Source organism: Sturnus vulgaris, chromosome 1, assembly GCF_052056855.1.
Source record: "Sturnus vulgaris isolate bStuVul1 chromosome 1, bStuVul1.hap1, whole genome shotgun sequence".
Taxonomy (NCBI): Eukaryota; Metazoa; Chordata; class Aves; order Passeriformes; family Sturnidae; genus Sturnus; species Sturnus vulgaris.
The window spans coordinates 95,553,723-95,574,319 of NC_142243.1; the positions used below are offsets into that span (position 1 = coordinate 95,553,723).

The 20,597-nt window shown below is 37.1% G+C and overlaps 1 protein-coding gene across 2 annotated transcripts in view; it reads left to right on the forward strand.

Moving 5' to 3' along the window:
• The window catches only part of GABBR2 (gamma-aminobutyric acid type B receptor subunit 2), a 460,220-nt gene that overhangs the window by 404,330 nt on the left and 35,293 nt on the right, over positions 1 to 20,597 (forward strand). For both annotated transcript variants that reach the window (XM_014875208.2, XM_088171908.1), the window contains one exon: positions 16,758 to 16,868. In XM_014875208.2, coding sequence (XP_014730694.1) covers positions 16,758 to 16,868 — 111 coding nt within the window. The remainder of the gene's footprint in view (positions 1 to 16,757; positions 16,869 to 20,597) is intronic.

Consider the following 20,597-nt stretch of genomic DNA (forward strand, 5'->3'; position numbering starts at 1 on the left):
AGATTTTGGCTTTATGCTGACTGCTCAGGGAGGCATACCAGTGTAAGAGATGTGTGCTGTGGTCATGGAACAGGAATCAGATGTGATGAAAGTTTGTTATTGTGACAGCAAAGGGGCACCAAGAATAGCCTGCAGTTGTGGAATCCTTTTCAGAAGTGACATTTAGAAAGGCAAAATACAGATGGAAAACAAGTGAAAATTTGCAAGGAAGATCTTTCCCATGCCTCTCCTGTTTTCCTTTATTTGTATATGTATTTCCTCTTCTCTCTGTGTTGGTTTTTTATTCCTACTTGAATCCCAGATGTTTTTAAAAGCAGCTTAAGGTCACCCACATAGAAGTATGGGTCATCATTTCATTACGGCTATGTGCATCATATTTAAGTCCCTCTAATTTTGTTCCAGACTTCAACAGATAGTAATATATATGTTTATCTATCATTATGAACACTGGTTGAATATCAGGCCTCTGGAAAGCATTTTCATCCTTTAGAGTCTCCTGATAGGAAAGCACCAGTATGAAAGACCCGGGGGGATAGAGAGAGACAAAGAGGAGAAGAGGCACCTTTGATCTATTCCTTCAAAGCTGGACTATATGAAACACCTGCATCTATCAATCAAAAACACTGATTCCAAGCAATCAGGCTTCACTTAGCTCCATTTGATGCAGGACTAGTAGTTTAAAAAAAAAAATGATATTAAAGAAGTCATAAAAGTTAATTTGTTTGTTAAAACTTTTGCTTCTGGTAAATGATAGGGTAATTTTCATTGAAAATTAAATTGTAGGAAGTCATATATGAATGTGGCTAAATACAGACTGGGAAATTTTTCTGAAAAGAATATATTCTGTGTCTTGGGATAAAACATCCTGAAATGTAGGAGTTGCTATGGAAATGCTTAAATTAAATGTAAAGCATGCATAAATTTTCAATATACCCATCACTTTGGCAATTGGGGACATATGTTAGGGGGAAAGACATATACGTGAAGGCTAAGCAGAAGGTAAAACATGGGATTTTTTTTTTCTGTGGATCTGTGTTTGGAATATTCCACTGGTATACCTACTCTTCATTTTGAGTACAGACCAAAATCCACACTTGAATACAAAAGTATTCCTATGAAAACTTCAGGATGAGACAGAAACGTGGGCCAGAGGCAATTTTGCCACCAATGCTCTGTCTTCTCATGCAGAACTACAGCTTGGCCAGCTTTGGGCAAACAAGCTGAATATTCTGTGTTTTCTAGGAAAGTGCTAGGTACCACCACAGTCCATCACACCATGTGGTTGACCCTTGCTGGTCCTGTGTGAAGAAGAGAGGACAAGATGACTTCCAGATGTACCTTCTGACCTCAGCTATTCCATGATTTTCTGAAGGTGGAGTTATGTGAATAGCCTGATACCTTCTTGTCCTTGCAACTGTCTGTCCATTGAGCCACAGATGTTCTTTAGCAGATGTAATTAAAAAGACAGAAAAGCACACTGGGTAAATTCTACCCCTTACCTCCATTCTCTGTGCACTGTGAATTTGACACAGACTAAGGATTTGAAAGTATACACTTTGCATTATACTCCAAAAATTGCCTGTTAGTTAACAAGATGCTCTTTTGGTCATAAGAAGAAATGCTTGGGAGAAAATAAGCGCTTATTTTTTTTGCAAAGTGCTCAGACTGTTGGCTCTATGCACTGAGCAGATGACAGACAGGGCACTGTGTATTCTCTCCTGATCACCTGCAGGAAGTCCTGGACTTGCTGCACATGCCCAGGAGTGCCTGCACATGCCACTGATGCCTTGGGTTCATCAGACTCCAAGGGACTGGTTGGGTGCAATGCCTGTAAGGCACTATCAAGAGTGATTGGTGTTCTGTACTATGGTACATGGGAACCACCCTCATAAATCAGCCTTACCATACCTGATAACTTGTTTGACACAAGTTAAAAAATACACATCTACAGAAAAAGTATGGCTAAAAGACGCCACCAGGTTTCTGTCTGTGGTGATACCGACACAGTGAATGTCTAATCAGCCTGAAGACTGAAATTTGCAGAAACATTCTGAATCTCTCTTCGTGCTTGAAAGAGCTTCTGTAATGTGGTTCAGTTCTCTGTTTTGATCTTTTTGTTAAATTATAGTTCAGCATTCTAATGTAAATTTTAAAAAAACTGAATCTTCAAATTGCAGCTTCTTAAAAGTCAATTTCCTCTTCAAAAAAATCTGTAGCAGAGATATGTCATATGAAACTATACACATAAAACACACATGCACCTTTATTATTAAAGTTATTCAGTTTAATCTAAGTCTTGACTTATGAAAAGGCTTCCCTTCTCAAGGAAAGCTCTGTCTGTCTGTCTGCATCAGCATTTTGATTTGGGAATGTGCACTTAGGATTTGGTTTCACTTTTTCAGTGGAACTACATCAGATGTGCTCTATCCACTGGTGGGTAACAAGGCTACAGGGCTTTGTTCGAATAGGTGTGCCCAGCTCAGGCAGCGCTGTAGGTGGTGACTCATAGTTGCAGTTGTAGGAATCCTGTTAGGTTTGAAAAATGTAAAAAATCAGTGACATAATCTTGACTACACTAAAATGAAAAATAAGATTCCCGTTCACTTTAGGGAAGGCATGCTATAACTAGAGTAGGTGCTCTTCCCACCCCAACAGCTGCCTGACAGGAATGAACTACAGCAATAAATTTTTAGAGATGGCTGCTGGATCCAAAATAATCATATACTCTGAATTGCACTTCTCTGCAGAGCTAGAAAAATACACCCTTTAGCAAACACACATTAACCCTGCTGGACAGCCACTTTAATGGATAGGTTTAATAACATCATATCATGTTTGTTTGCCATTGTCCATGCACACAAAATAAATTCCTCTGCTAACACAGCCTGCACCTGCCTGTCTTTCACACCCATTTTAAACATTATTTTGTACAGAGGTGAGTGTTCGTCATTCATTAAAAAATAGCATGATGATGGTAAAAAAAAAAGTATATTCAAGATAAATACACAGATGAAGGACATGACTTTCTCTTTTTGTTTTTTCATTTACATAATACTCAGAAGCTAAGGGTTGAAGATGGCCATTCACATGTGCAAATAAAGCTAGGATGCTAGGCCAGTAAAGATATTATGTCCATATAGGCAGATGTTCTATCAGAGAGTTTCAGGTATTTATTCATATTAATTGTCCACTAAGTAAAATATTCTGAAAAAGACCTCAGAAGTAGCAAATGGTACCTGGTGGATTTGATTTCAATCTGTGAGCAATATTCTGTGTCTTTGTGACCCATGGCATAGGCAAATGATTTTAACCATGGAGTTAAACATTACTAGATTCTTTGGAGACTATTTTGGCAAACATAGAGCCTATTAAAGGCAGAACAAGAACTCGAACTTGTGAAAATATGTTGGGAATAGTCATTGAACTATAACATCTGCATACTATTTAATTAAAAAGAACATATTTGCACAGCTAATGTAGACCAGACAGTATTGGAGGAAGCTTCTTAATGCTTGTCACAAGAGATGTTGGTCCTCAGGGTTTGATTTGATTCACACATGAGCAATGTATATCTCAATGTTTAGATTCATGATCCTGTGACTCAACCCAAATTGCATATTGTGACTATTATATTTGATTCAATTCTTGAAAGCAGTGTATTTAAAAATACTACATTGAAAACTGAAACCTTTTATTTAGTCATAATTAGCAGATATAGGAATCAAGATACCACAGACTTTATGTCTTTAGGGGAAAAACGGTATTTAAAGAAGTTAATATGCCTCCATAAAACCTTAAACGCATAGGGCCATATAGTGAGAGTTTGCTCATACAGTGCTAAGGTACTATTTAACATGTAAATTGGAGCCTTTCTCCTTTTGAAACACTACATTCAGTTATTCTGGTACTTTTTGCTTAATCAATTGTTCCACAATCTGTCCAAATTACTACAGAAAATAACTATTTGTGGAAGATGGTTCTATTTAATTGAGAAAGGCTGTCATAAACTGTCTGTACAGAATGGGTTCATGTAATTTCCAGCTGTATAATATTTTATATTGTACATAAAATCATAATATTTTGAAAATTAAGGTAAGCTTTTGTTTGGATTTTTCCCTGAAAACAAAGTATGAGTACACCTTTGGTGCTTTCAAAATTTTTCATAAACAGTAGCTTTTCTAATCTCTCAATTGTATGCAAACAAGACATGCTACTTATTCACTATCTGATGTATAGAAATCCCTTGTTTTACCAGGTTAGCTAAATCATGGTCTACTCAAATTTTTACACTTGTTCATCCCATTGAACACTGAGCACTGGTCAGTGGTGGATATACTTGTCTATTCATAAACAAGTGTATGAAAAACTGTCATATGTCTTTCCCTGTCCATTCATCCCTGGAGGGTAATATTGGATGACTATTTTTCAAACAAGGATTTTGTTAAGTCAGGCTCAAAAGACTACAATTGAATTGTGCCTCTATAGGAGTTCCTGTTTCTATAATAATAATATACTTTCTGATTCATCCAGAGGTAGATTTCATAGCCTTCAGCCACCTCCTAAGAAAGCAGTTTTCCATTTCTAACTAATAATTTCTATTGTTTAATTTGTTGTATTGAATGGCTGATGTATTCATGAAATAATGTCAAGATGATTGTGGGAACATGTTGCAGCAGACCTCCTGTTAGGGGTAGAAATGAGCCAAGACTGACTCTCATTCAACAGTGTGAAAAAGGCCCCAGTTTATTCTTCTTTACAGCTTAGCCATCCTGACTCTGACTCCATCAAACCCAGACTGACCTCACAGCAGATCTTTTACTGCAGCAACTCTCTCCTTTGTTTCATTCTTCTTTTTATCTCTCTAGATTGCTCCTCCTTCCTCAGGGCTCCCAAGGTCCTCTATCTCCAAGATCCTCCCTAACCAGCCAACCCTTTTATCACACTTATCCTTATTAGTCATAGCTGTGACCCATTACGGGCAAGGCTGTTTCTCTCCTTTGGTAATTAGTACAACTGTGACTTACCAGGAGCAAGGTCGCCTGTAATCTCTTCTTCTACACCTACAGGAACATCAGGTCCTTGTTGCCATGGAAATGAACATTTACTTACACAAACACATTTCAAAAAGAAAAAATAACTTTTACAAAAGTTCATTAAGAGATTTTTTTTTTGTTAATATTGATCAGGCTGCAGAAAGAATTCTTCGCTATTTTTGGTTTATATATGTTGGTTTATATGTGTTAACTGGGGGACCACATATGGGATTGATGCTGAGTCAGTTCATACCTCATTTGGTGGTGACAGAAGGAAATGCTGTTTAGGGGGACCATGTGAACCTGTCCACTTCCTGCATTAGCTCTCTCTTCCCTTTCTTCTTAATTTGGCAGGCAAAAGTGTTCGCCACCATTTCCTTTCTTCCCCACAGTCTTCTTGAGCCCAAATGGTCTGATGTTTCAGTCTTCTGAGTTTTCTGTATTTCCCTCATTCCATTAGGTCTCAGGATTTCTCCCAAGGTTTATTTCTATGCTTGATGTATTTGTGAGATTTTTACTTAACTTTCTGAGTAATTTACCAAAAGTCTACTCTGCTATATAGAAACTAGAGTGACCAAGAATTGTCACTGCTGACACTTTGTCAAGCCTCAGATGAGCTGTGAAAACCACCTCAAGCTTCAGTTTCTCAGTGGTAGGAAAGCTTACTCCAGCAGGGGACTGACATCTCACCTTGCTGAGTTGGATCACTTGGCTGATACCATGGGTTCCAGAGATCCTCCATGTGGATTTACTTTGGGGAGAATCAACTAAGAGCTCTGTAGCAGAGCATTCTGCAGATTCCTCAGGTCCTCAAAGCACATCAGCAAAACTGAGATTTCCTGGCCCACACCACTGCTGCTTACCCAGCTGTTTTGGCTGGTCCTGCTCCAAGGAGCCCTCCAGAACTGCCACATGCAGCCCAGTGCAGAGTGCCAGAAGGTCACACCTCCCACCTCTCCTAAAGCCCTGTCATGCTGCAACCTTAAAGAGGAGATGGTGACAGCATAATAATTGCTCAGCTATCTCAGACAGAAGGGTTTGTTCTGAAATGTGTGACAGGCTGGTTGGTGGCTGCGGATGAATACTGCAAAGGAGGTGAATGCCAAGTCAGACAAACCAGGCTGACACTAGCCATCACTGTTCAGAAATGTGCTGCTTTTCCTGCCCTCGTGCTGATAATGCCTGTCTCCCTGTGCTTATCTCGTCCTCTGCTGGTCTCTCAGTGAGCTGGGAAAAGTGGTATCAAGAACAAAGGCATCAACCTCTTACTGTTTCTCTTCAATGCCTTGATCTCAGAAATGAAAATTTGGGTGTAAATGTAAGTTGTTGGGGGGCCATGCTGAGAAAGAGTTCTTGATGGCTTCCATGTAAGCTCTGGAAGTGCTCTAGAAGAATTACACGTGCTCACCTGTCAAAATAAAATTATGTAATAGACACAGCTAAAAAAACAAGAGGAGGAATGATAAAATTGCTAACTACAGCCTATTAAAAAAATTAGCAATAGATTTATAGGAAGCACTTTACCATGGAAATAACCACCTCAATTAATTCTTCAAATCCAGTAAAAACTACATGCTTTGCCTCCAATAGTGAAACAATCCAGTTTCCTGAAACATGCTGACACCTGGCACAGTATAATACACCTGTACTGGGAAGATGCTTGTAGGGAAGATCATCTCGATCTACCAGGATAATGTCAAGTTCACAGGACAAGAGAAAAAATATAAAGCTATGGATATACACTGTATATTTAGCTATGGAAAACAAATGAAAACACATCAGATCAATGCTTCCTATAACTCTCTAGCTTGAAAAAAAAAAAAAACATGAAGCATCACCTTAAAAATAAGCAAATGTACTGATATTATCAAGAATGTGTGGGATTTGCAAGGCAGAGTAGGTTTAGAGTTATCTGCTTGTGCTACATATATATATCTATACATATATATCATATATATGCTTCAAAAACAAACAAAAAAGCCCAAACATATATGATTTAGAGTTTAACAATGTAAAAATATCGATGGAAATATAAAATGGATTTTATGGTTGCTAGGTTTGTTTCACGTTGGCTTGCTTTTTCAACTGAATATTCTTCTGTTGTATACCAGAGCAAAGGACCTGCAACATTTAAAGTGTGTGGTAGACTTGTGTTAAATGAAATCTGGTCTGACAGATGCTGAAAAGAAATAAATTATTTAAGAAAAATGTTGCATAAAAGTTTTACTGAACTGTGAGAACGAAAAAAATTCCCATGACTACCTGCTTTGCTCTGAATAACGTCAATAGAAGTGGTAACACTGAAATAGCTATTTGTAGAAGAAAGATGTAATGGAAAAATCAAAAATCCCTGCAACTGCTATTCTTTTTGTGTTTTGGGGCCATGTAGCTTTCAAGGTAGCTTAGTGCAACTATTATGGATTCTCCATAATAGCTGTCACCTATTCCTATGTTACCTATTCCTATGAAATCACGATAAATACTTGGTGAATATAACCCTCATTCATTTTCATCTTATTCATTAATAAAAAAGATAATCAAGATTATCTTTTTTTCTTTTCTATAGCTTTTAAACTATCTTCACATTTGTGTATTCATTTTGAATAGAGAAAAGAAAAATGGAGAGCTGTTGTGGCATCTTTGGTTACGTGTGCGTGCTTTGGTCTAACTTTGGTCTAACCTTGGGTGTTATGGTGGTATTAATCCTGGATAAGTCTGTAGGGCAGCTATGACCAGCTGAGCATGCTCCATTCCACTCCTCAGATTTCAGGAAATGTGCTGGTCCAATGGTCCAGTGAAGACCAATAAGGCATGTTAAAGAAAGATAAAACGTGTTGACAGTGAAACACGAGCTCAAGACGTAGCTTATCAAGGACTACATTGAGAGTTTACTGGGTCAAAATCTGTAAATACCAACACAGCAACAAAATTGTGTTATGCAGCCTTTCACTTCAGTAGACAAAACATAGTAAGAACTAAAGGAACCTGATAATTCATTTTAGACATCAGAACCAAAATTAGGGCCATTTTTTCTGCAGTCAATACAATTGGCTCAGCAAGAGCTCCATAGGTTTATTGTCACAGGATAGTTTTTTTTTCCTAAAAGAGATGTTTTATTTCAAACTGGATTTAATGCAATGAAAATCTATATATTCTGTGTTTTACTGAAGATGAGACAGCTAAAAGACAGTCTCATTTAACTGTAACATCAATATTACTATGAAATATTAAGCATCATTTCAAAGTCTTTCTTTAAAGCAAGATGGACATTGATTTAAGATTCCAAGTGTAATTTTAGTTTGTTTAGGCCTACATTTTTCACTGCTGAAACAAGACTCTACCGAAGATAAAGGCATACTTTGTACACCTTTAGTCACCTGTCTTCACCTGTAAGCTTTGCTGGCATATTTGTGTTTGTAAAAGCTGCAAAGATGTGTGGTTCATTCAGTGGTGTCACTGATCTAATATAGGATCAGTCGTACTGGCAAGCATGAATCTTCAGAAGTAATCCGTCCATGGATTTACAAGCTAATTGCTGATGATATTCCTCAAGTATTAAGATATTTTTCTCAGAAAACATTGAGTGGCCATAAGATTCATATACTTGTAATAAAAAAGGCAGTCTCAGTTTCCCCATGAACAATTATTTTGGTAGGAAAGTGCTAAAATATTCTTGTTGACCTTTGTTAACTAAAGAACATCTCTTTTGAATTCAACATGACCTTTCTTATCAAAATGGAGTTAGGTTATATCAAGGAAGATTATCAATTTTAAAAGGTCAAAACAAAACCAAATCTTTTGAAGTAATCAAAACATGTCTTTTGACCGGGCCTTTATTGATTTATTCATCCACTTATTTTTTGCATGAAAATTGTATGTAAAAATGTGTATATCTGAGAGATTACTAGTGTTGCAAGGTAGAAGAAAAAATTAAAATCTTCAAAATTTTTATTAAAGACAAATGTTTTCATGTACTTCTGTGCATTGAAATGCTCCTTATGTTTGACTGTCAACAAGAAACTGGGAGTTGATTGAAGAGAAAGCAGCTTTTGTGTTGAGGAAGTAGAATTACCTAATTTTAGAAGGACTTATAGAAGAGAATTAGGTATTTCTGCTTTAATCATAATGATGAAATTATGGAATATACTTATTAAGCTAGTCTTAGGATTTAGAAAGTAAAGATTTTGCTCAATATTTTTGAAAACAAAGGAAACACCTCCGTTACTACAGCAGTTCCTCAATTATGTTTTAGAGCAGTCATAAAAATAGCAGCAAAATCCTCCAATATGTTAATGGACCATCATCTTATCATTTTGGAAAATATAAATAAAAACGAGTGAGGAAATTAAAATCATCCCTAATGTTGAGAAATAATATTTTCTTTATTTGCCATAGCCCAGAAACTATTCATTTATCACTGCCTGCATAGGGTGGCAGTGGTCTCTGCTGATATTTGTCTCTGAAAATGTTATACCACTCTACTTTATGCTTCTCTCTTCCCCAGACATAATATATATGTTTTTAAATCCTCTTAGGGAATGAATTTTTCACTTTCTAAATTAAGTCAGGGTCCATTTGTTGTTGTTGTCACTACAATGCAAATAAACATAGTGATAAATATTTTCAGAATCCATAAATAAAGGCAATTATAGCACTAAACAGAATATACAAGACAATTGTAGAGGTGAGATTGTTGTCCTTCTTGACCCAAATATCTGGGTGCAATTGAGAACCTGATTTTTCTTATCAGAAGAAGCAACTGATGATAGATTCTGTTAGTTGTTGGGTGCAAGTCTGGCTTTTTACAAGAAAAGTGTTAAATCCAGTTTCTCTGAGTGTCACATAATGGGCAGTAAGTCATATCCTTGCTTACAACTCGAAGCCTTCCCACTAGGAAATTAATTACAAAAACAGCCTCTAACTTGGTTCCAGCTGGGGCCACCCAAACAGTTTGTCCCTGGCTGTCCTCTGTGGTTTCACTCTGCTGTTCTCCTTTCTCCTTTGCTGTCCTTCCCAAGAACACTGTCTGTTTCCATTACCATAAGCAAGGAGGCATTGAATTGCTGCAGCCACCAAAGGAGTGCCTGGCATGGCCTTCAGTGTAGCAGGAAATCTGGTTAGGAAAGGGAAAAAAAACTAGAAGGAGCTGCAAGTCTGGATTGTGAACCACAATTCTGGGCAGCTTCACAGGAAAGAAGGGGAAAATATTCATCTTGGGAAGCTGATACCAGGAACTGTATATATTTCTGGAAGAATCTGTACAGTGCAAGAGGGTCTGGGTAGTAACAGAGCTACTCATTCCTCTGACCTACTTCTCTTATGTGTCTTGGCCCCTTGCCCTCCCTTCAAAGAAAGCCACTCATTCTACTGCTGAGAATGCTTTATTAAGCCTTTGTAATATTTGTCCCTCTGTCTCCATGCACATACACAGGAAAATTTCATTATCCACTCGATATGCAACTGCAGCGACATTCTCTGAGGAAATAATATGATGTAAAATTTCTCCTGAAGTGATAGCTGAGTGCAGAATGGGAAGACAGTCACAGTTGTTTGAAACTCTCCATGATTCAAGAGAATTTTGCCTTTTCCCTTTCATTTGCTAGTCTGCAATTGTTTGCAGGGATCACAGCGGTTTCTTGACTCAGTCTAAACTACTATTTTGCATTTTATGTTAATGCAAATAAATGAAACTGCTTGGATTAGAAGATGATATTAATAAAAATAGGAAGAAATCTCTGGGAACCTTTTGGCTCTCAGAAGAGTTTCATTTAAACAACAATGAACCACCACAACAGGAAAATAAAACTCATTAAGTAAAGTGATGTTATAAATAATGCTGATGGGAGATTTTCTCTACAAATAAATGTATGGACAAATTCATGATACGAGAGTTTATAAATAGCTCTTGTGGCATTTTATCATCAGACGAATTTTTATCATCTTTAAATCAGACCAATTTACAGTATGTATGTTGACTGATTCATGGAATTATTTGTACAAGAGGCAGATGGGTACCTAAAAAGTAGGTTTCTTTTAAATGTATGGCAGGGTGATATTATCAAACTTTATTTTCTTGGGATAATAGGTATTACAGTGGTTATCTCTAATATATTTGGGGTAGGAGGGGAGGTTTCCTGTCTTTCTTCACTCCCATTCACTTGGAAATTTAGGCTTGGATTCTGTATACGTAACAAGCTGAGGGATGTAAAATAGCAACATCAATATCCTTGAAGCCCATGAATGTATCACCACTTTTTCCTTGGTTTACATGGTACATCTTCTTTATTCTTTAGAAAACTAAATTGAGAAAAGTGACTGAATTAAAAAAAAAAGGGATATTCATGTTGGTATTCTAGCAAGTGTAATTTCTTTGTGTCATGGTTGCTAGCTAACCATTACTGAATTACTGTCCCATACTAAAATATCAATTGGAATGAAGATTTTTAGGAGTTACAATATAAACATATATTGGTATATTGAACTATGGGAATAGTTTAATTGTTGAAGTATTTGTGAAACCAGACAATGCCTGCAGTCCAGTCCATTGACTGAGATGGATTGGTGAACTGGATTTCAGTATAACAAGAAAAAAGAAAATGAATGAAGCAGAAAATACCCTTTAATCTCCTCGGATAACATGAAGATATCATTTAGTTCATGTCACAGAGGTAAGGGGTGTGTATTCACATCTATGTAATAAAGTTTGTGTCTTGAAACACTTCATACCTCATCTCTCAATCATTAGAATGTTACAGAAATGTCCAAACTTCTCAATTAACATTGAAGGGAAATGAAATTGGTCACTGAACTGCAAGAATTCGGTAATAGTTTTGTGCTTTGCTGAGATACTCTGTGACATAAAATGGGATCCGTAATGTACCCAAACCTCAGCTCAGGTATCAACAAAGACAAACAAGGTTTCCTATTATTCTAGGTTGTCTACCAAATTTTTTATTGGAAGCAGTTCCAAATGAGCTACCCTAGCTTAGTATTGCCATTTCTATTTTGTATTAATGGAAAGTATGACTGCACAAAGTTAAAAATACATGAAACAAAAGGGAACCATTTCCTGGAAAATCTCTTCTTCATATCACTGTTCATATCAGCCGTTTTGCTCTAAAAATACCTACAAATTATTAAGTAATCAAGAAGTTGACAGTGTCTGATCCTTCTCTTTTCATCAGTAATTAAGAGCCTGGCTCTCAATTTCACACTGTGTGCTCAAACTGTTTGAATCCTTTTATGAAACACCTTTCCAGAATTCGGAGTATAAACCAACTATAATTATCCTTGGAAGGAAAAAAAAGTGAATTTAAGAAGCAAGAACGATCTTCTAATTTAGCCAAGTCTGAGTTTTAAGACAAGGAATCACATGTGAGCCCCATATGACTGCTAAATGTGCTGAATTAAAGATGCCAGAGATATCTAATTCACACTGCAAACTAGCTGTAGTACACAATCATTATTCCAGTTCAATTGAAGCCATTTAAAGAGAAGATAAAACAGAGTGGGATGATATATGAAGGCCATTTTAACAGTGTGACAGAAGAGTATGATCCTGCATTTTCCTATACTGTGGGAAACAGTTTCTTTCAAACATTTTCCTTATGTTCTGTACCCATCTTTGGAAAAGACCGAGGCCAAATGTGAGTTTCTCACTGGTGGAAGTGCAGCTTCAGAAGTGGCACAGAGTCACACTGGGGGTCTGCTGCAATGTCCTCAGTGAGCCTGCTGAGATTGAGCCCCTGAGCTCTCTCACAGCTGCACCACAGCTCTGCAAATAGAATAATCTGCTCTAGTGGCCAAGGCACCTGATGAGGAGACCGTGTAGAAAAACTGCCTCAGGAAGGTCAAGGATTTTTGGATACTATGTGCTAGCCCAGTCTGCTCTTCACAGACGTTTACTGGATCAAATGCCTCAGGGAACATAGATCCTTCCTCCTTTTAAAATCTTTGTGAAGCTACAGAAAAGGAATAACAATAAAGACAAAAAATAAGTCAAAGGTACATTAATCATCATACAAATATCTGCCTTTTCCAGAGGGTTTTTGGCTAATATAATAACCATTAAAAACTGTACTTACAGATTTAAAAAAATAAAAATCAGATTTCTCTGATGGTTGCTGATAGTTTTAAGCTTTACTTCTCACTCTGCTGGCTCCCACCTAGGCCATCACTCACCTCTTATGACAAGGATCTGCCAGCCCTCCCAGAAGACTGAAGAACAAAGAAAATGAAAAAGCATTGGAACTACAGACTGGACTAATAATAGTTTAAACACAAACACACACACACCCAGGGGGTATCAGCATTCTGTGGGTAATCTGTTTACTGGTTTGGGTTGCTTTCTAGACCTACCAGATCTCCTGAAAAACAAGCATTTTACTGGTGATGATACACAACTCTTGTATGAAGTGAACAGATTAAACTATTTATGTTCAACTGCTGAAAGCACTCCAGAAATTGATGTCAATGTCAGAAACCTTATTAGATTTCAGAAGAGGTAGGAAAGCTTCAGCCTAATCACAAGATAGGAGGTCTTCAGGCTTTTGAGAATGACATCTGAAGGGCATTGAGATTGTTTTCTATAAAAGGAAAGGGCAAATTTCCAGTACATATATAATCACTGGTAGCATTTATGTTGTCATCCTCTCTAAAGCAATAACAAAGTGCACAAATGGTGGATGATTAGAGAGGTCAGTCAAGTGCCCCATTCAGCTGTAATTGTAGAGTTTTCAAAAATTCTTTTGACATCAGAAAATATCATATGTTTTTTTAACCCAGCTTTTTGCTATGATTAGTTAATTCATGCAAAATCTGTGAAGAAACAGAACGGCAAATAAAAAGCAGTAGAACAGGAATGTCATTTTGCAGTAGTGATAAGTAATCAGCAAAATCCGTTCACTTTAAGATTACTGCTACCTACCAACATTTAACCCTGCATGCACAGGACCTCAGCAAATTTTTGTTTAAAGTACTATCACCTCATAGGTCTCGAAAGTCTTTTGAAAGAAGTTCTGCCACATGTACACCTTTGCTGCAATCAGTATTCTTTCTTTCCCTGTTCTACCTAGAGCACTTCGCAAGATTTTCCTCTCTCACAAAGAAAATCTGATCATCGTTTTACTTAATTAGCATCAATTTTGAATTATCATGCCTCAAAAAATCTGACAATCTTTCTCCTGAGGAAACCATGCTTACTCTCTAATAGTATTTGAAAAGAAATTATGTTTTCCACTTCATCATTTTTGTGCCTGTATCTTTAAAGAGAAGTTTTGACTAATGAATGGACATACACTTTCCAGTTTTGAAGTAAATTTTAACTAGAGAATATATAAATTATATAAAATTATATAAACATATAATCTGTCACAAACCAAATAGGAGTTCCATTTCAGTAATAATCCTCAAAAGAGGGAATTATTCCAATTACTTATAGTTACTTAAAAGTGGAGGAATCCTTCAGTTCAGGTGTGATTAGAGTTTTCAATCCAGGAACAAGGAAAACAAACGACATGACATCATCCATTGTACCAGTCCTCATTATTTATACACTTTATTGCTTCAGAAAAGTGGGGAACTGAAATAGAAGAAATACCTGTCAGGAAGGATGTGGAACTGGGGAAGCAAAGAGACAGTCCTGTGCTGACTCACCAGTGTGAAGGAAAAGAAAAGATGAAAGTACTCTGATGATCAAAACCTGAAATTTTATGTCCCTTCTGTAATTCCAGACCATGAGAGATGGAGTTTTTGGCAGGTTAAAAAAATTTCCCTGTAGTAAAGTCCTGATGACACATCAGTAACACCTTCAGAGCTCAGTGCGAATGATTTGTCCTGTGAAGTTTATTACATAATAGAAAAAAAAATGATGTTAAACATATTAGGTTGCATCTTTGACATGAAAAGGTGTTTTCAGTGCACCTAAATTTTAGCACTGGGTTTTTGTCATTGATCAGGGAGAATGAGGTAGTTCAACTGATCCCCAGACAAACATTTGTATCTTCTTAAATGTTGTGATGACACTTAATGTTTGCAGTCATTTCAGTTCTTCAGCTAATGGTTGTTTGCCTGCCATCAACAACCATTAGGATAGAGTCATAAGCTCTTTGGGAGAGTTAATATTGCTGCCTTGGTTTTTATCTTATTTTATTTTAGGACACCTTTTTTTCCAAAAGCTTTAATTTTCCATTTAGGGTTTCTACAGAAATTCAGGGTAGGAAAAGGTTTAAATGTTAATGTCTTGCCTGCTGAAGGCTTTGCAAAGAAAATTGTGAATAGTTTCACTGTTGCAGTGCATCATAACACAAGGTTGTTTGGGTTTTCTCTTTTTTTTTTTTTTTTTTACAGTGTATGAGGTCAGGGGAAATGCCTCACATACAAAAACAGCAGTGGAAGAAAGTGAACTGAAGATTATTGCTGTGACCACTGAAATACATAGCAGAAGTCATACATCATCAGGGGAAGCAAAAAATTATCTTTAGGAAATTATTGAGATCTCCCCAAAGTCCTTCCATGTACAATTCTACTTTCCAGTTGGTGAAAACATTATTTTTCCTTATATAATAATCATACTTCTTCATGAGACATTTTACATGTGTTATTCATAACAAAAGGAAAATGGAAAAGCCCACTGGGACAATCAGGTACAGAAAGCTACATCTGAGTTGATCTTGGTTTGGCTGAAGTTCAAATCCAGTCTTTCAAAGTAGAAAGGAAAAACAGCTTTCAGTATTTCAGCATTTTTCTGTAAACGCAGCAGACTGTAGGTACATGCATCTCAGAGCAGCCAACAGGAGTTTTCTGCAGTATGTAACTAAAATGAGTTCTCTTAGAATCACATACAAGATCCTTGTGGTCTTTTACAATGTACATCATTAACAAGCATTCTAGCAGTTTGACCAGACCCTAATATCTATTATAATTTTATGCAGCATAGTAATCCTTTTCTCTGTGTGTCAACTGTTCTTTCCTCTGTCCATTAGGAAAAAAAAAGTGAGTAGGTCAAAGGGTGGTTCTTGCAGATTTCTCTGAGTCTTTGTTACTGATTCTTCTTCATATAAAGAGTTCTGATAATCTCCAAATCCTCTTGATTCTGCAATATTATACAATCTCCTTTTCGAAATAAATTAAAAGCTTCAAAGCTTCCAGCAATATTTCATTTTGCACAGACAATCACTGGTTCTAAAAGACTCTTTTTTTTATTTTTAAATTGTTGATGATTTATGATCTCTCCTAAGCTACTGGTATAGTTAAATGGTCTTTGATTTAGCTCATGGCTATCAATGAAAAACCACCTGAAACACAGCAATGTTTCATACATTGTTTATCAGCCATTTGCCAGTGACACAAGAACTGCAGGTGGAAGGAAAGAGAAATTTAAATTCATTATTTTTCATGCCTGTGCCTTGTAGAAAAAGTAGATGTCCTAAATCTGATAAATATGACTGACACTGTTAAAGACAGAGTGATTTCAGATATTTTCTTTCAGGTTTGCAGTAGATGTGACCTCACCAGGTAGTAGCTATCAAGCAGCTGTTGCCTCAGATCCTTGTGTTTCACTGTATTTCTCTGCAGGTTCACGGGTCTGCTCTCATCACAAGTTATCCTGAATTTGTCCACTCTGTATCCTACACATCCTCAATCTACTGAAACTAGAGCTGAGTACCACTGAGATGTGAAGCAAAGGAAATCTGAGTCCAAATATTTCACCTTTTGTTTTCGCAGCCGGACCCTGCGGGCAGAGATATCTCCATCCGGCCAATCTTGGAGCACTGCGAGAACACCCACATGACCATTTGGCTTGGGATCGTCTATGCTTACAAAGGGCTGCTGATGGTAAGCACAGCTTCTTCTGCACAGCACTGCCTTCAAGCTGCTATTTACTGATAGGCATGAACTGAACTATTTTTGCTTTCCTAGTGGCTGGGAATGTGTAAAAAAACTGCCTCGAGTGCAACTTCTATAATCAGATCTGTTCTAGTGTTCATTAGACAGTAATATGTGGATATATGCATATGTAAAATAAATAAGACATCAGTAGCATTTAAGCTGAATATTAAGGATATACCACAGACTTAGAAATTCAGTAATGAAAAGATGGGTCTGTAAATGAGACAGCTTTGTAAATAAAGAAGTCAAATCATCTGAATTCCTGTAGGTTCTCCAAAAAGATAGAACTAGGTTGTCCTAGATGTTTGCCTCGTAGTTGCTAATGTATTTGAGGAATAGTCATGAGATGCAAGATTAATTTGGAGTCTGAATTAAAATAACCCTTTTGTCAATGAGGTTCATCTCCATAAAAATATTTAGTAACTAAAACAGATCTCAGGAACCAGGGACCCTGAAGCTTGAAATTCAGGCTTGATAGTGTATAGGTGACTATTAGTGATTAAAAGCTCCTGAGCCTGAAGGTTTGGAAAACATCTGATAGGGACAGAACTGACCAGCAGAACACCTATCTCGAGTTGAGCCCCATCTGGATCCTAAGCCTGATAGACATTAGTCTACACTGCCTGAAGGGGTCAATCTGTTCTGTGCATTTGGAGCATGCTGGTTCATTAGGACACTGGGGAAAGATTGGATCAGCTGCTTCCACTTGGCGAGGTTGGTGCTGCTGCCCAGAGGGGGCTGCTGGTGTCTGGAGTCTTCTTCTTCCCTCTCCCCTATGAATGACTGCTCTGATGAGCCCTGCTGCTTTTTATGCTGCTTTTTTCAGGCTGAAAAGTCTTTAACTATCCAGTACGAGGTTCAGCAGGGAGGGATGACAAGTTTTGTTTCCTTAAATTGTAAACAGTTGCTTTGTGGTCAGACCACTCTGCTGGGGTGAGTGTTCAAGCAAGGAGGCACTAGCATCAGGTGTCTCCATGCCCCAGGTGAGAACTGATCCTCAAGCTACTAGCCAAAAGGAATCCTTCTCAGCTCTCCATTTAATAAAGAAAAAGGAGAAAAAAGGCAACTTTAGGTATAGATGCCTCCTTTTCAGAGAATATCCAAGCATGCTGTGAAATAAAGAGCTAGGACATATGTGCTCCCTCCAAAGGGATCAGGAATTAGAAGAGATTCCACACCTCAGCATGTCTGTAGTGGTTGGTCAGCTCGGGGTGGCTCTGGATGCACATTAACCTTGGAATGTAGCACAGCACCAAGGAATTTATGTCCTGAAGGGCACCACAAGCAGGGAGCTGTGACATTGACCAGCACTGAGGCCACAGTAAGACTCAAACAAATGGTAGGGTTTTCTTGCTTTTTTAAATAACTTCATCAGTGTTTTCAGTTAAAATATTTTAAATACACATTCTCAGGCAACTTTCTTTGAAGTTTCCAGTGGTGTTAGACAGTAGTCAAACCACTTGGGTTCTCACTAGTCCTTTGCCCTAGACTGGTTTGCCAGCATGTATACTGGATTATTTTCTACAAGATATGTGACTCTCTTTAAGTCTGCAAGTGTCATTGGCAAACTTATTTTGCAAATGCCATTACACTATTATGTATTAGACAATAATATGTCCATATATGCCTACTTAAAATACACAATTCATTATTGAGTTTCGTGGTTTGTGGTATATTTATAATATTCAGCTTAAGTGCTACTAATATCTTATTTATTTTACATGCGCCATTACTTACTAATTTCAGACACACAGCATTTCATAACTACCAGTGAAATACACACTTTTTATTACTCCAGTGCCCTCTTAACACACAAATCACTACATATTAAAAAGGAAGACACTCATTCTGAATCATTTAAATAATTGCTATGATGAGTGAATGAGTGATATGAGGACAGCAGAACCGATGCATTTTATCTCATTACCAAAAATGTTTCTGAACACCACACACACTTTGCCTTCAGAACAAAATAACAGAACCTCTCATGTTACTGTATCATTTTATAAAGGTTTAGCTAATACAAAACTGTGAGTTTTTAATAATAATTTGCATCTAATTTAACATGCTATGTACTAAAGAGCTAGTATTGCTAATTCCAGCACAATGCAATATTTAAGGGGAAATGGTTTTACTTGGGCCAAAATTATTTACTGTGACGTCTTGTCTCAAAATGGAAATACAAAAAATGGGGTTAACCTAAAAAAGTTCCTTTCTTTTTTTTCTTGAAGTAAAAGCAATGCTGTCCATTCTGATGTCATAAATGCACTGATGCAGTGAATAAATCACTCAGGGTAGGGCAAAGCACAGAAGGGTACGAAAGGACAGGGAAGGCAAGGAATGGGAATATAAGGGAAGGCATTACTTGGAAGGATACACTGGTTGCCTCTACATTAAAGCAAGCAAACTCTAAAAGTTAGATTCCCAGTTCTTCAATTGCCTCTGAGGGGATGTGAGGAACTGCTTACTCTGCATGAAGGTTTCTCAGTTATTAGATTCAGGTTCCTCAGGTGACTAGAGAATAACAGGAAAATTACCATCCTAAATGTTGCATGTACCATTTTATTAATCTTCTTAATGACCAATGTATTAGCCTTCTCCAGTTCCTAAAGGATTCACTGTTTTCTCCCATCTCAAGTTCAGCTCCAAAACAGCTACATACAAGTTCGAGGTCTGTCTATGCATACATGTTGACAACCAAAGAATTACAGGACAATTAGGCTTCTGAGATTGAGTCCAACCTATGCCTGAACACCATCATATCAACTAGATCAGTTGAATGTCAACTAGTCAGGGGCAACATTTTGATTTTTGATGAGGCACACATAGTTGAAAAGCACCTTTCTTGCATGTATTCCGAAGGATGATAGAAAACACACCGTCTTAAACTTGCTGGTGCATTATTAGGGAGTACACTAACATCTTTCTGAGTGGTATGAGTTATTTGTCTCATCTCAGCCAGCACTATACCAGGCTGGACTCCTAGAAGGCTTTGCTTTTTCATCACACACACATTAGTCTTGTTTACTGTTTAATTCCTGTCTTCCTGATAATGCTTTGAGTTAACATTAGACTCAAAGTGTACATCTGTTGGAAGCTTCATTGTGTCCCTGACACGTTATTACAGGTACCTGTTATTTAGCTACTGAGAAACAGGCTTTTGAGGCAAAATTATATTTTGAGCTTGAGTGTTGCTCAAGCTTGAGTTGTTGTTGTATGAAATCCTGCTTTTCTGCCTGTTAATTGAGGAGGTTTTAAGCCGTAACTAATAATAGTGACCATTGCTCATACACCGTTTTTAATGTGTTGTCCTTAACTAACCTTGCCAAGAATGAAAATATCAGTATTTCATATTTGAGAAAGGAATAAAAAATAATGCATATTCATCGTGGGACTTGAGAAATGTTACTAAGAATAAGAAATTTATTTTCTTCTAATGATTCATATTCCAGTATTTCACTATAGTTGATATACTGCCCAACACAACTCTGTAATTGATTTAGAAGCCAAACAAAATGTTAATTCAACTAATTTATATCCTTAGGATAATGTTCAATCTTAATTTTAAGTCTGAAAGAATCCTCTGCTTCCTAAGGCTCTCTAATTGCTACGCTGAATTTCTCTTACTTCCAAGTCTTGCACTTTCGTGGGTTTTACATATATGTTATCCCTCGT